This window comes from Lynx rufus, unplaced genomic scaffold (assembly GCF_022079265.1).
Source record: "Lynx rufus isolate CCGP_SWC_20201006 ecotype Redwood Valley unplaced genomic scaffold, mLynRuf1.p SCAF_3, whole genome shotgun sequence".
NCBI classification, from domain to species: Eukaryota; Metazoa; Chordata; class Mammalia; order Carnivora; family Felidae; genus Lynx; species Lynx rufus.
This window is the reverse complement of record NW_025814845.1, coordinates 65,244,375-65,261,385: the sequence shown is the minus strand read 5'-3', so window position 1 is coordinate 65,261,385 and position 17,011 is coordinate 65,244,375. Positions and strand designations below refer to the sequence as shown.

Below are 17,011 nucleotides of genomic sequence, written 5' to 3'. Positions count from 1 at the left end.
TGCAGGGCAATGTGACCAAGAGTGACCGGAGGTGGTATAGTCACTATCTCTGGGAAGCAGGCTCTGGGACTCGGGCATCTGACACAGGCTGTGCACAGATATGTATCTTGAGGTACCATAGCTCCTTCTACATTGTGCTAGTTTTCCCTCCATTTCCCAGAGAGCACCAGTGTCTGGTATTGCTTGCAAATACCAGTTACATAACAAATCTAAATGAGCTTCCTCTATCATCCAATGCAATCAAAATGCCAAGGACTGAAATCAGTGCCTGGCCAAAGGCAGGGGAACAGAACCAGTCTCAAGAGACTCTGAGGAGGTACCTTATATCAGTTTTAGGGCTGTGTCTCTGCACCTGTGGGCTGGGGGTTACTAGTCACCGACATTTAGATCGAGGACTGTACATCCTACACCTCGCCTAGATGTGTCCCTGAGCTCCTGTTACACATGACCAAGGGCCAGATGGAAGTATGTTTTTTTTGGTTTTCCTTTAGCATCTCAAATTCTACAAAACTGCGCCCCTTCCACGCCCTCATGGCCATCTCCAGTCTATCACCTGTTCTTTATTTCAGCAAATATTACCATTTTCCAACATGCTTCCCAGGGGTAATCCTTGACTCTTCTGCAATATCCAATTAAACACGGAATCTAGTAGTTCTACCTCCACAGGTATCCTGAATGTATCCACCTCTCTCCATCCCCACTGCTGTTCTCTTACCTCAGCCCATCACTTTCAGTTTATATAAATGTGACCACAGTCTCGGTCCTTCTCTTCAGTTATTTACACTACAGCCTGAGATTCTTTTCTAAAATGGAAGGCTAGTGAGGCCATTCCACTGCTTTAAATCCTTCCATAGTTCCATATTGCCCTCACAGAAAATTGGATTCCAGGACATGGGGGCTCATAGTCCCTACATGGTACAGCCCTATCTGCCTCTCCAGTCTGTCCTCTCCCTGCTCTCAATCTGTAGGCTCTAACTACACCCATTAGCTCTTCAGCGGTGCCATATTCTCTTCTACCTCTGGTCTTTATGGACATTTCCCTACACCTGGAACACTTGCTTCAATCCCATCTATCTTTGATCTGGATTAGATTTATTCCTTTTGAATGTCTAACAGTGAAACTACTTCTCCTGAAACCCCCTAACCACACATGATCCCCAGCCCAAAGTCTGGGTTAGGATCCCCTTTGTATGTTCTCATAACACTGTTTTGGAATTGCCTACTTACTTGCTTATATATATATATATATATATATATATATATATGTATGTATATATATGTATATACGTATGTATGTATGTATATGTATATATGTATACATACGTATGTATGTATGTATATATATGTATATGTATATGTGTATATATGTATATATATATGCAAGATTGTAAATTATATGAGAGCTATCTCTGTTTTATTTGCTATTGTATCCCCAGAAACTAGCATAATGCTAGTATATATGTATATATATATGTGTATATGTATATATATGTATATATGTATGTATATGTACATATATATGTATGTATATATGTATATGTATATGCAAGATTGTAAATCATATGAGAGCAATCTCTGTTTTATTTGCTATTGTATCCCCAGAAACTAGCATAATGCCTGGCAGAGTGGGCCTGCCATGTATATTTATTGATTAATGAATGGATAGCTATGTGTCCCTTCACTAAATTTTGGTTTCTTCACCTCATCTTAAAACAATAGAAACATATACACAAAACTACCTTGTATAAATTAAAATGTCATTTGCTTATTATGGAAAACTCATAAAATCAGAAAAGAGTCTACCATCCATCTCAGTACATAGTAATGACCCGTTATCTCCTTCTATATATATTATTTTCATTGCTGAAATCACACGATCCACTTTTTTTTTAATTGTGGTAAAATATACCAAACATAAAACTTACCATTTAACCATTTTAAGTGTGTAACTCAGTGCCATTAAGTACATCCACTGTTAGGGCACCAGGGTGGCTCAGTTGGTTAAGTGTCCGATTTCAGCTCAGGTCATGATCTTGTGGTTCTTGAGTTTAAGCCCCGCATCAGGCTCTGTGCTGATGGCTCAGAGTCTGGAGCCTGCTTCGGATTCTGTGTCTCCCTCTCTCTCTGCCCCTCCCCTGCTCGCACTCTGTCTCTCTCTTTCTCAAAAATAAACATTTAAAAAGTTTTTTTTAAAAAGTATATCCACTGTTGTGCAACCATTACCATCACCCATCTTCAAACTTTATCTTCCCAAACTAAAACTCTGTGCCCATCAAACAACAGTGCTCTCTTCCCTTCCCGACAGCTTTTTTTATTGGGGTTTGTAGTAAAGTGGAAATGGGTTTCTTCTGATCCCTACATAGGCCAAGTTAGCATTTCCGTTTATTTTCAAGTGGTTTGAGGATTTCATGGCAGAGGCCATCCTTCCTGGTGTTTTTTGGTGCCAACAGATGTCTCAGTCAGCGCCAAATCCCAGGCTGATAACATTTTTGAAGCCTCACTTTGTGCTGCATTTCCTCATTCTAGGACCTACGACATATTTAGGCACCCATGAAAATATTCTAAGTTTTTTTTTTTAAGATTTATTTGTTTATTTTTGAGAGAGAAAGCTCGAGCAGGGGAGGGGCAGAGACGAAGAGGGGGAGAATACCAAGCAGGCTCTGTGCTGACAGCCCCAATGTGGGGCTCAAACTCACAAACTCGAGATCGTGACTTAAGCAAAGTCTGATGCTTAACCAACTGAGCCACCTAGGAGCTCCTCTAAGTTCTTTTAAGATCCAAAGAAAATGAACTTTTAGGTCAAAGAAAATATTTTAATACAATAGTGTTTGTCTTTATAGAAATATCATCATAAAATATAATTTTCAGTATTTTTTAATGGAGGAATTGGACCATGAAGGCAAAAGTGCCTGTAGTACAGTAAAAATGGTGAGGAGGAATCACTGAAGTTTTTAATGCAGGAGACTTATCCTTTGGTCTATTTCCATCTTTGAATTTCTCTTTCCTAAGCATAAATAAAGATATCTTTAAAAAAATTATTTATTTTGAGAAGGAGAGACAGCGAGCAGGGGAGAGGCAGAGAGAGAGGGAGAGAGAGAATCCCAAGCAGGCTCTGTGCTCTTAGCACAGAGGCCAATATGGGGCTCAAACTCATGAACCGTGAGATCATGACCTGAGCCAAAACCAAGAGTCGGGCGCTTAACTGACTGAGCCACCCAGACATCCCTGAAGACATCTTTCAAACATTTTACATAGCAGTGTATATAGTTAAGCAATATCCTAAAATTTTAGATTTAAAAAATTTTAAATTTTAGGTAAGGTCTCTATTTATTTTGATGTTAAGAGGTATTGTCAGTTAGTCCTCCTAGAATGATTTTCCAATTTGAAAGAACCTACATGTAAGTTAATTAATTGGACCATTCCAAAGAACTACACAGCATTGGTTTTATGTGTTTTAAGAGAATTCAGAGCACAGTGTGGCCATAATCACATGTATGAGACTTCAGAAATGTATGGCAACCGTCCCTGTTATCTGGCTGTCCTATTTTCTTAATTTTGTTTAAATATTCATGACATGTTCACCTTTCTGAGAGAAAGGATTATAAATCATTATATTTCCATTCTATAGCATTTGGTACCATCTGAGCACATACTAGGCACCTATCAGGAGCATTTTTGACTTGATGAGATATGCATTTATAATTGCTTGAATTGAAGGGGTGCCAGGGTGGCTCAGTCAGTTGAGTATCTGACTTCGGCTCAGGTCATGATCTCACGGTTGGTGGGTTCAAGCCCCGAGTCAGGCTTTGTGCTGACAGCTTGGAGCCTGGAGCCTGCTTTGGATTGTGTGTCTCCCTCTATCTCTGCCCCTCCCCTGCTCACACTCTGTCTGTCTCTCAATAAATAAATAAATACAGGGGCGCCTGGGTGGCGCAGTCGGTTAAGCGTCCGACTTCAGCCAGGTCACGATCTCGCGGTCCATGAGTTCGAGCCCCGCGTCGGGCTCTGGGCTGATGGCTCAGAGCCTGGAGCCTGTTTCCGATTCTGTGTCTCCCTCTCTCTCTGCCCCTCCCCCGTTCATGCTCTGTCTCTCTCTGTCCCAAAAATAAATAAATGTTAAAAAAAAAGAAAATAAATAAATAAATAAATAAATACATACATACATAATAAATAAATAAAAATAAAAAAGAATTGCTCAAATTGGAGTTGTTGATGATAGGAATTAGAATCTTATCTATCTAATTCATTTGACTTAAATTTAGAAGTATGGTTTTCCTTGAAAGCTGGAGCTAGGGAGAAGAGGAAAAATCCTAAGTCATTTATGAACTTCTCTGGAACATAAATTTTTGAAGACAGTCTATTTTTCAAAAAACACAGAGTCATCTTTCCTATAGTTTCTACTCTCTTAACCTCTTTTCCTCCATCAATCATAAAAGGTTATAAGTTTTTTGAAAGTACTGAATGCTAGCCTACTTGTAAGTTAAAATATAAGTTCTTGCCAGAGTCAGAGGTCCCAGTTGCCTGCAGGTGCCCAGAAGTGCGACCTTGCAATTGTATTCAAACTAAAGGGTGCCTGGATGGCTTAGTCGGTTGAGCATCCAACTCTCGATATCAGCTCAGGTCATAATCTCATGGTTCATGGGTTCTGGCCCTGTGTTGGGCTCTGCATTAATGGTACAGAGCCTGCTTGGGATTCTCTCTCTCTCTTTCTCTCTCTGCCCCTTCCCCATTCTCTCTCTCTAAATAAATTAAAAAAAAAAAAGATTCAGACTGAGAAGATTTCCCGGTGATAGCCATTGGACTTCTTCCTCCCTCCCTCCTGTATAGCTAGATATTAAGAAATAGGTCCATCTAGAGAGAAGAGAGTAAACATGTTTCACTGGATTGTCTTGGAAAAAAATAACTTTAATTTCTTGCTTGTCTTCCAACAGTTCTACAAAGCTTCGTACTTTGGCCAGAGGTTTGTCTCCTGCATACCTGAGATTTGGTGGCACCAAGACAGACTTTCTCATTTTTGATCCCAAGAAAGAACCAACCTTTGAAGAGAGAAGTTACTGGCAGTCTCAAGTCAACCAGGGTGAACTTTTTAAAGATTCACGATATGTTTTGATTCACTTGAGTCAGGCTTGAGCGTTCTCAGAGAAGTGTTATTGCTGATATCTAACAATTAATAAGAAATCAAGGGCTCCCAACTGGCCAATGAAGGCACCCACACAAAAGGAGGAGGCAGTGGGCAGGTTTCCTCCTCCTGGTGTCTTCATGAATGTGAAACCTCACCAAAAAAATGTGTGCTGGGCATAACTGAGAGTTAATTGTGCTGTAAATAGGACAATGGTTGTAGCTGAAGGACACAGCTGCTTAGCAGGAGTGTGTGGGTAGAAATGTGTCAATTTGAAAAGAGTACTTCCAGCTAAAGACATAAGTGATCATTGAAACCCATTTATTTTGAAAATAGAATGTGGATGAAGGGTATAACAAGAGGCTGTTGAGGTACACTCTGCTTCTTAGAATGGATTGTAAGACTTCACTGATTGGGCAGTGATTGTCAAACGTTATTGACAATCCACAGTCACCTGGGGTGAGTTTGAATATTTGGATTCTGTGTTCCAACCTTAGATTATGAGTTTAGAAGCTTCTCGGGTGATTCTGATAATTTGAAGTCTTTTGGTTCCCCCTGAGAAACCTGCCTTAGTGAGCGATGAGGATTTGCTCTATGTCTTTCGTAAGTGCTATGCAGACATCAAATGGAAGTTGAGTCATTATCTTACCAATTATGAGAAATAAGGTGTGCATCATTGAATTACAATAATGTCAGTATAATGTATATATTAGTGAATAATATGTCATTATTTCATACATTACATATTTTCCCTCTGTTTTCTTCAGTTAGGAAGTTTCCAGAACAGTTCATCAGTACTTGGGCCAAAACTAATAGAAGACTAATTAGAAAAAAATGAAAAAAAAAAAGCAGGAGAGTTCTCTTAACATAACATATGGGAATAGTTGATGTTGGGACTTGACCATTCCCATCTGTCATGTGTATCTGCAAGGTCTCTTAAGTTCAGACAGGAAACTGGCCTTTCCCCATCAATTTTCTCCATCCTGTGTGTATATGTGGTGGAAGAGGGGAGGTGCCAGTGCCTCTGAAGCATCCTTTGTGAGCCCGGGGATGGATGAGGCACCAGCTGCCAGAAAGTCAGAATGTGCAGCTTCCCAGAAAGGAAGTTATGGGCGGGTCGCCAGTCCTGGCAGCAGGCGTGCAGCGGCTGTGCTGCCTTGTGATAAAGAAGCACAGTCAACCGACAGTTTAGTGGCTGAGTTTTCCAAGCACACGTGCTGTGGTCTCAGAAGCTTTGAGGATAACATATTTGAAGGAAAAGAAAAAGTCACCATTTCCTGTCCTACTATTACGGCAAGAGGAAATCATCACAAAGCAGCTATAGTCCAGCGAAACAAATTTTTATGTATTTTGAAAGCGAACTGTAAGAGAATTGAAATGTTATCTTTTTTTTTTAATGTTTATTTATTTTGAGACAGAGGGAGAGCACAAGCGGGGGAGGGGCAGAGAGAGAGGGAGAGAGAGAATCCCAAGCAGGCTCCTCGCTGTGAAGTGCAGAGTCCAACATGGGGCTTGAACCCACAAACTGTGAGATCATGACCTTAGCTGAAATCAAAAGTCGGATGCTTACCCAACTGAGCCACCAGGCGCCCCTGAACTGTTTTCTTCAGTGGGATTCTCTAGTAATTTCAAGTTTCTGAGGAATTTTCTGAATTGTTAAATAACTTGAAGTTATGTCCAGTATATCTGTGTCCAATGTATGTCCAGTGTTTCCTAGGAAACCTGCCCTTGGTTGTTTGTGTGTGTGTGTGTGGTGATTGGTTAGCTGCAAATTTGACATGTAACAGAATATATCTTTTTCTGATCTCCTACCTAAAAACCAGGAACATAATTATCCTGCTTTAGTCACATAAATAGGTAACTAAATAAATTTGTGGGACTTCAACCTTATCACCGTGAAAACAGATTCTCTAAACTATTTCTTCCCTTTGCAGATATGTGTGAATCTGGATCCATCCCTTCCGACGTAGAGAAGAGATTACAGTTGGAATGGCCCTTCCAGGAGCAATTGCTTCTCAGAGAACAGTATCAGAAAAAGTTCAACAATAGCACTTACTCAAGTAAGAGATGAAAGGCACCTGCAGGTGTCCCAGCCCCCAGAATACATGGATAGTTTGAACTTGGGCTTGTATAAAGCTGCATAATACTCAAATGTTATCAGGAGTTAATGGGAAATCTTGAATTTCTGTTTTGTTTTGTTTTTCTTTTCTTCACCTGACTTTGCCTATTAGCCATGAAGTGAAAAATCATTCATTCACGAGCTAATAGTGACCTTTCCTGCTCTGAAGAACTAGGAAGTCAAGGAAGACATGGATAGATTCCTCATGGAACAGTAAAATACAAAAGTATGAAGAATAAATAGTGGAGGTGCCTGGCTAGCTCAATCTGTAGAGCACGCAACTCTTTTTTTTTAATTTTTTAATGTTTATTTATTTGAGAGAGAGATAGAGACAGAGAGACAGACAGAGCATGAGCAGGGGAGGGGCAGAGAGAGAGAGACACACACAGAATCTGAAGCGCACTCCAGGCTCTGAGCTGTCAGCACAGAGCCCAACGTGGGGCTCGAACCCACAAGCCATGAGATCATGACCTGAGCTGAAGTCGGACACTTAACCGACCGAGCCACCCAGGCGCCCCTGTAGAGCACGCAACTCTTAATCTTGGAGTTGTGAGTTCGAGCCCCACGTTGGGTGGACAGGTTACTTAAAAATAAAATCTTTTCTTTTTTTTTTAAAGAGTAAATTGTGAAAACCATTCACACCTCGTCATCCATTCTCTCTCTCTCCTCCCAGAAGCAACCCCTATCATGAGTAGGTGTACCATTAGGTAGTGGAAGACTGAGTCATATCAGACAGTCTTGGCCATCAAGAAGCGCTCTCTTTTTTTATTTCCTCTGTGGCTTTGTGTAGAACTAGCTCGACTAACCAGGAATTTATTTCCATTCACTGAAACAGTTATCCAGTCTTCAAAATGGGATGATGTTGGCATGCAGAGCTTCAAAACAACTGGAACCAAGCAATCCTTACTTAACTATGAGAACTATTTTTATCTGAAAGTTGATGTTTTATACCCAACTAAGGGATGATATTGCCCCAGATCTCAGTTAAGGAAATAATCTGCTCAGATACAACTGTCTTCTTTTGATTTTTGAAAAATAAATTATCTTGAAGTTAATTTGGGTCCCTCGGCATTTCTAAGAGTACATTACTGAAAGTAGATTATTTATCTTTTTAAGATTTTACTGTATACTGTCTGGATTTCAATGTATCCAGTGGATTTTAATTTTTGTATTTTTTATTTATAAGGTACAGAAAGAAATGTGACACATAAGAAATCAGAAAATGGTTTACATGTTAATAGAGTCCTCTAAATTGTTTATTACATTTTAAAGGAGGGGGACTACTCTGACATTTTAATTCAATGACCTGTGGTTGAATGGAATTTGGCATAAGGCAGGCCTGTTTCAGATCCCAAGAAAGGAGTGACAGGAGACCCATATCAGTAAGGTCTCACCTGTAGTAAATCATTATGATACAGGTCTGCTAAGAGAAGATTCCATGGTATTAGATAATCTATTAATTTCTACTTTATTTTGTATCGTGTTAAACTTTATACTAGTTTATCTTCAATTTTTCTAAAAAAAAAAAGATTTCCTAGCTCACATGATCTTTCTGGAATCAAGATAGTACATTTCTACCATCTTCCCCTGCCTCTGGGACTAGGACCTTCATAGTTCCTGTCCCAGAAGAAGTTCCTTCACTAACTATGTAACTGGGTCATTATAACTGCAGCTACCCTATCGGCAATGCTCAAATATCTAACAAATACAGATTGTTGATTTGTATTTGGAAACATTTGCCTCCTGGTTTGAATTTTTTTATTTTAATATACGTGTCTTAGAAACATATAGATGGGAATTGTGTTCATCTGGGCACCAACTCAATATAGTGATAAGTATCTCAGAAGCTAATAGATGTTTTCACACATTGTTCCACACTGATGACTGAGGTTGGTAATGTGTGAGTACCTTGGGCTGGCATTGTCCAATGGAGGAAATAGCAAAAGTCCACTGTGGCAAGGAGAGGTTAATTGCTTAGTCAGTGGCCTGCACCCTTAAAATAGGTGTCTTAGAAGATATAGGTAAGTTTTCTAATTACAGGACCCATTAGGTGGTGGGTTTCACTTAAGTAGAAGATGACAGAAACATTTGTCACAAGACTACAAACTTTGTAAACCTGTTCAGGCAGGAAAAGGAAGCAATGTTATAGATGTAATTCTGGGTGTGGCTGACTGCATAATGAAATTTCTTATTACAATAATCATATTTAATGAGCTAATTCTTTGTTCTCCTTCTTCTCTACCTCTCTTCCTCATCGCCTGACTCCTCCACCTCTATCACTCACTAGAACTGGACACATTTATATAAACGGACAAGGCATAATGCCAGGGAAAGAGTCAGTGCCAGTTTTTTTGTTTTGTTTCTTCTTGTTTGTTTTTTTGCTTTCAGTGCCAGCTTTTAATGTGCCATTTAGATTATCTTTGTCCCAGGGGTCTTTCTACCCTCTCATAAAGTAAGAGACAAGAGACTGGGTAATGATTGGGAATTAGAAAATTAGCTGTGAGTTTTCTTATTCTTATTTTGAGGAGGGAGTAGGCTGGGTGGTGTTTTGGTTGGTTTTATTTTTAAGAGTAGAGTCTAACTGGGTAGTATACAGCCCATATTCTAGGAGATGTTACTATTCTGTTGTAGGAGGTGTACAATAGAATTTTAAGCTATGTAAATTCCAAATGCATTTGGAAAAAGGAAATAGAAAAAGAGTGAAGTGTAAGTTGAATAAATACTCCAAAATGCAAACATTCCAGGCTTTGTGAAAATGCCATAGAGGGAGTATGTAATAACATTGCCTAATATGTATAAGGGCTTTTTATGATTTACAAAGAGTTTTCACATATGTTGTCTCAACCTCAATTTTGTGAGTAGGCACACGATGGTGCTAGTTCCAGGATCGTGGATGCATAGCTGAGGCTCATGCAGGGCAAAGGGGTCACCTCATTGTACAATCTGTAAGTGGGAGAGCAGGGCTGGAACTCAGGTGTTAGGATTCCTGATCCAGGAAACTTGCTGCCGCATGATTTTGCAATACACAAGTCTAACACGGGGCTGTGACTAAGACAGTCGAGTCACCCCTTGACAACAGGCTCTCGTAATGGCACTGCCACCAAATAGCCATGTGTATTGGGCAAAGCACTTCATTTCTTTGGTGCCAGTTTCCTCAGAGAAAAATGGGGATGGAGGTTTGGGAAGAAGTCAATAACCCTGGAGGCTCTGTGTTGGCCCAAAGTGTGGCTCAAGATCCAGTGGAATGCTGGGCCACAGGACGGGAGAGCTTTTCAGCCCCTGTTGTCTGTAACTCCTTGATGATAGGCAGCAGTCCTGTGGAAGTGGGTGACACAGCAAACACCCTAAATAACTCAAACAACTTGCTAGAGCCATTCTGCCCCCAGCCTTTATCGGCAGTATTAAATTTAGGTTTCATTGTTATGCTGATCCAAGGAATTCACTTAGAGTTTTTTTTTTAAGTTTATTTATGAGAGAGAGAGAGAGAGAGAGAGAGAGAGAGAGAGAGAGAAGGCATGAGTGGGGAGGGGCAGAGAGAGAGGGAGAAAGAGAGAATCCCAAGCAGGCTCCTCAGAGTCAGCACAGAGCCCGATTTGTGGCTTGAACTCACAAACTGAGAGATCATGACCTGAGCTGGAACCAAGACCAAGAGTCAGTCGCTTAACCAACTGAGCTACCCACGTGCCCCTCACTTAGATGTTTTTAAACTAGGAGAGTTCGAGAGTGAATTTCTATTCAGCAGATGACTCTAACTATACCTGAAAATTACAGACTTCTGCATATGATACCTGACTTAAAGATGATATTCAGACCGACATTGTTGCCACTCTGAAGAAGTGATTTTTAGACAAGCTAATGGTTAGAAAAGCGGAATTCAAAAGTTCCCAAAAGTTTATGGCACTGTAGTGACTCAGTAAGTTTTTTTCACATCTTACTTAGCCCTAAGGAAATACCTAAGTGTTTCAATTACTAAGTTGTTAGGTCCAAACAACCTAATAGTAATAGTTCTCATCGTGTCCAACACGGTTGATATTTCCCTTGTAAATTGTTTATTTATTTTTATTAAACAATTTTTTTAATGTTTATTTTTGAGAGAGAGAGAGAGAGAGGATGAGAGAGAGAGAGGGAGAGAGAGAGAGAGGGAGACAGAACGTGAGCAGGGGAGGGACAAAGAGAGACAGAGAAACAGAATCCGAATAGGGCTCCAGGCTCTGAGCTGTCAGCACAGAGCCTGAAGCGGGGCTCGAATCCATGAACCGTGAGATCATGACCTGAGCAGGAGTCAGAGGCTTAACTGACTGAGCCACATAGGTGTCCCTCTTTATTTATTTTTAAAGTTTATTTATTTATTTTGAGAGAGAGAGTGAGTGGGGGAGGGGCAGAGAGAAGGAGAGAAGGAATCCCAAGCAGCCTTCGAACTCAGTGCAAAGCTCCTACACAGGGCTTGAACTCACAAACTGTGAGATCATGACCTGAGCTAAAATCAAGAGTCAGACACTTAACAAACTGAGCCACCCAGGAACCCTGTTTCCCTCATAAGTTTAAAGGCTCCTGTAGTGCCCCTGTGAGTAGGGTTCCTGGTTAACTTTGAATTTCAGATAAGTGAATTTTTTTATTGTATTTCTCAAATATTGCATAGACCTGCATTAAAAATTATTCATTGTTTGTCTGAAGTTCAAATTTAACCAGATGCCTGTATCTTCATTTGCTAAATCTGACAACCATGTGGTGAATGTATTAAGGTTTGCCAGGATCCCTTGGCACATAGTTTGGAAACCACAGATCTATAGCCCTAGGCCAATTTTTAAAGTCTGATTTTACTTATTTAAAATTAATAAATCATATACATGAATTTTCCAAAAAATAATTTTAAATATAGCTAAATTTACCAAAATATTTTGTGACTGAGTTTGTGAGTAGACATGTTTAAATTATGAGGAGTGGGGCTTATGTTGACTAATGACAGTGTGGCCTGTGCTTGAAATCACCTGAGGTCATTTGAATCAACAAAACCTGAGTGCCAGACCAAAGCTTCTGGTACTTTACATGGTTCAGCATGGAAAGTTGATTCAAAAGCTGAAGTAATTAAGTCATATTAATTTTTAATCTTTTAATTTGCCTGTGCGTTTTTTTGTCTCTCACTTATAACTCAGGACTGTAATTCCCTCAATTTTACAACCAAAATGGTAATTCACTGGAGAACAAATCTGGAGGCCTTCATTATTGTGGTGCTGACCTAACCATTAAATCGCCACTGTTTTTCTTTTAGGGAGCTCCGTGGATATGCTGTATACTTTTGCAAATTGCTCAGGACTGGACTTGATCTTTGGTCTAAATGCCTTACTACGAACAGCAGATTTGCAGTGGAACAGTTCTAATGCTCAGTTGCTCCTGGATTATTGCTCTTCCAAGAATTATAACATTTCTTGGGAACTAGGCAATGGTAAGTGCCCCCAGGGACATTTCACTAATAAGGAGATTACCCTTTGGCATTAGTTGTTACTATTTATGACATTCTTTTCAATATTAGCAAATATTCTTCTGGCTTGGCACACTTGTACCCGTGCTCAGCAGTGCAACTTTTCTGCTTATGGCAGAAAACTCCTTTATATATCCCAGAACCTATTGTTTTTTTGTTTTGTTTTGTTTTAATTTTTTTTTCAACGTTTATTTATTTTTGGGACAGAGAGAGACAGAGCATGAACGGGGGAGGGGCAGAGAGAGAGGGAGACACAGAATCGGAAGCAGGCTCCAGGCTCCGAGCCATCAGCCCGGAGCCCGACGCGGGGCTCGAACTCACGGACCGCGAGATCGTGACCTGGCTGAAGTCAGATGCTTAACCGACTGTGCCACCCAGGCGCCCCCCAGAACCTATTGTTAATCCCAGTTTTGTTTTACTTGAGCTGAAGACAACTAGTTGGACCCAGAAACTTCCACAGCTCCCAGGTTCACTTGACATTTTTAGGGTCACTTAATCCTATTACGGATGGCAGGCTGGACTCAGCAAAACTGTAAAGCAGGCACTTTGCTTTTACCCCCCTTCCATTTCTTTCTCTGTTTCTCCACCTGTCAGTTTATCTTAGCAACTCCATCCCAACCGTCATGATATGCTTAAGCTAGAAATTCCTAGTATAGAATCCTACCCAGGTCAAGCTCCTGATTGTTTCCTTCCTTCTTGACTTTTTTGCAAGGAACTTGTAAATTCTAACTAAAGTACTAATGATCAGCCACATTCACTTAAACATATTTTTGGTGCTTTTTCCACACATGAGCCAATGGAACTGAAAAAAAATGGGAAATGAGATGTAGTGATATCATGGACACATACTCCATTCCCGGAACAGCTCTGAGCATTTAATAAGTATTATTTTATCTTTATAACCACCCTGCGGTGGATACAATTATGACTTTCATTTTACACATGACCAAAGCAGGCACAAAAATTTAGATAAATAACTGTGTGATGCTGGGCTACCAAGTGGAGGACTTGGGATTTGAACCCAGGTAGTCTGGCTCCTGAGCAAGGTCCCTGCTTTCTTGGGAGATCCATTCTAGAGGAAGGGAAGCAGATCAACAAGAAGGCAAGCAAAGAAATAAGATATATGTCTATAGTGGTATGTATTATAGTAATGTCTAGAGGCAGATTTAGAGATCAGGTTGCTGAGAGTTACTGGCAAATTGAAGCACAGAACATAGAATATAGGGGTAGAGGTAACCATATCTTAGCTAGATGCTGAATGACTTTGAATAATGGCAGCCACGTGGACAATGGGTCATCTGAACCCATCCTTACGCATCTCTATATATCCCTCCCTCCCTACTTTTCTACTGTACCCATTCCCCACCCGTGCTCTTCAGAGTAAGATAAAAGAGCTATGCCATCATGATTTCCTCTTCCTTGGGCTCCATTTTGCAAAGAAGAGGTCTGTTTTCCAGAGACAAGGAGAAGGGAGAGCCTGGGCAAGGTGTTTTGGGGAAGTAGATTGAACACTTCTGTGTCCCCCTCCCTTGTGTTCAGCATGGCCATTTCTAAGCTCACCTGTACATCTGATTTGTGAATGAACAGTCTTTTTTTTTTTTCAATTTTTTAAAATGTTGATTTATTTTTGAGAGAGAGACAGAGAGCAGGGGAAGGGCAGAGAGAGGGAGACACAGAATCTGAAGCAGGCTCCAGGCTCTGAGCTGTCAGCACAGAGCCTGACGTGAGGCTGGAACTCACAGACCTCGAGATCATGACCTGAGCTGAAGTCGGAGGCTTAACCAACTGAGCCACCCAGGTGGCTGTGAATGAACAGTCTTAGTAAGACCTTTAATGGCATTGAGAAATCAATTTTTAAATGTCTTCCCCTCCTACCCAAACTTTTTGTCTTTTTAAAGTAAATTAGTTTATTAAATACTGGATGTAGACTATTTCCAAAATACCCATTAGTTTAATATCCCCATTAATTAACTTCAAATTGTTTTAATGCCCTCTCACACTTCAGTTTTGTCATTTAAGTTTTTGTTTTACTGAAATATCTTCTTTATAAAAAGGGAGGTTTTACTATTCTTGCCTTTGGACTCTAAATTTTTGTAATTGGGAAATGTTTTCCTGCTTTTATATGCTGCCATTTTGTTTGCTTTTTTTTTATTTTATTAAATTTTTTTTAACATTTATTTATTTTTGAGACAGAGAGAGACAGAGCATGAACGGGGGAGGGTCAGAGAGAGGGAGACACAGAATCTGAAACAGGCTCCAGGCTCTGAGCTGTCAGCACAGAGCCTGACATGGGGCTCGAACTCACGGAGCACAAGATCATGACCTGAGGTGAAGTTGGCTGCTTAACCGACTGAGCCACGCAGGCGCCCCTTTGTTTGCTTTTAAATGAAAAATTTCTAGATACGTGATTATTTTGAGAATTGCTGTCTTTCAGAACCTAACAGTTTCCGGAAGAAGGCTGGTATTTTCATCGATGGATTGCAGTTAGGAGAAGATTTTGTCAAGTTGCATAAACTTCTAGCAAAATCCACTTTCAAAACTGTGAATCTCTATGGTCCTGATATTGGCCAGCCTCGAGGAAAGACTGTCAAGATGCTAACGAGGTAGGAACTAGAGGAAGCAGAACCACTTTTCTTAAAAATAATATTGCTCTCTGGTGGAGAATCCTCATGTTATTAAACCATTTGCTACCTAAGCAAATGTTTTACCAAAAGAGGAAAAGATTGACTGGCTCAGAATACCAAGAATCTGGGGGCAAATGGAACCTACAATATAATTTATATAAGAATTAGGAAGTTTGTACTTGGCCTGATACTAAAGCAGTAACCAGCCCATTTCTAAGAAATGAAACTCCTGTGCATATATTGTGTACATATATATATTGTGTATATGAGGATTAAGTGAAGATCATAATAGATTTCTTTTTCTAGTTTCCTGAAGGCTGGGGGAGAAGTGATTGATTCAGTTACATGGCACCAGTAAGTATGTCTCCTGCTCTTAGTACTAAGAAACTGATGCTAGTTTTACTTATTACTTAGTTTTCAAAAACGTGTTTTCATTTAACTGCTAATGCATAGTTCCAATAAGAAACAAATAATATCTCAAGCAGCACTGTACTACACACTTAATATTAATAAAACAAAAGTTTTAACTTTATTTTAAATAATGTGGTAGGTTCTATAAGATCAAGGCATACTATCATTTAAATCATGGAGCAGATAAGTAGCTAAGATCAATATGCTTGCCAAAGAACGGGTAACCCGTAAGTACCTGCACTGTGACTATGTCTTTTCAAAACAGAGTAACTGATTCCCTTCCATCTTGGTCTTTTCTTACTAGAACAACTCTTCCTCCTCCTCCTCCTCCTCCTCCTCCTCCTCCTCCTCCTCCTTCTTCTCCTTTCTCTTCTTCTTCTTCTTCTTCTTCTTCTTCTTCTTCTTCTTTTCTTAATAACAGAGGGGTGGGAAGAGGTAGGAAGGAGAGCAAGGGAGCCAACTAACTTAAAAGCAGAAAGTAAAGTTTGTTTGTTTGTTTGTTTCTGAATATTTTCTGAATAATTTAGCTACTACTTGAATGGACGAATTGCTACCAAAGAGGATTTTCTAAACCCTGATGTGTTAGACACTTTTGCTTCATCTGTGCAAAAAATTTTCCAGGTAATAGTCTTTTTTTTTTTTTAAATGTAGAGTGGTCCCCTTTATCTGTAGGGTATATGGTCCCAGACCCTCAGTAGATGCCTGGAACCACAGGTAATATCAAAACCTAAATATACTTTTTCCTATACCTACATTCCTATGATAAAGTTTAATTTGTAAGTTAGGCACAGTAAGAGATTAACAACAACTAATAATAAAATAGGACAATTATAATAATATACTATAATAAAAGTTATATGAATGTGTTCTCTCAAAATATCTTCTCATACTGCACTCACTCTTCTTGTGGTGATGTGAGATGATAAAATGCCTACGTGATGAGAGGAAGTGAGGCAAATGACATTTGTATTGTGACATAGCATTAGGCTACTATTGACTTTCTGATGATAGGTCAGAAGGAGGATCATCTGCTTCCAGACCACGGTTGACTATGGGTAACCGAAACTGCAAAATCGCAGATAAGGAGGCACGTCTGTAAAACCAGTCCTTATTGTGTAGTCTAGCTAATTCTAAATTCTATAAGTATATAAATTTACATGTTTTTCCAATTTTAGATAACAGGTACTTATTCACCATCAGTCCCCCTTACCATCAGATCTTATCCATGCATATCGATTAAAAATTAAAAATACCTCCTT

The 17,011-nt window shown here is 39.8% G+C and overlaps 1 protein-coding gene across 4 annotated transcripts in view; it reads left to right on the top strand.

The window, feature by feature from the left end:
* Positions 1 to 17,011, top strand: part of HPSE (heparanase) — a 39,106-nt gene that overhangs the window by 8,502 nt on the left and 13,593 nt on the right. For 3 of the 4 annotated variants that reach the window (XM_047090789.1, XM_047090791.1, XM_047090788.1), the window contains exons 2-7: positions 4,932 to 5,077; positions 7,054 to 7,179; positions 12,508 to 12,681; positions 15,152 to 15,320; positions 15,648 to 15,695; positions 16,280 to 16,373. In XM_047090789.1, the coding sequence (XP_046946745.1) occupies positions 4,932 to 5,077; positions 7,054 to 7,179; positions 12,508 to 12,681; positions 15,152 to 15,320; positions 15,648 to 15,695; positions 16,280 to 16,373 (757 nt within the window). The remainder of the gene's footprint in view (positions 1 to 4,931; positions 5,078 to 7,053; positions 7,180 to 12,507; positions 12,682 to 15,151; positions 15,321 to 15,647; positions 15,696 to 16,279; positions 16,374 to 17,011) is intronic. The other variant, XM_047090790.1, reaches the window with a different exon arrangement.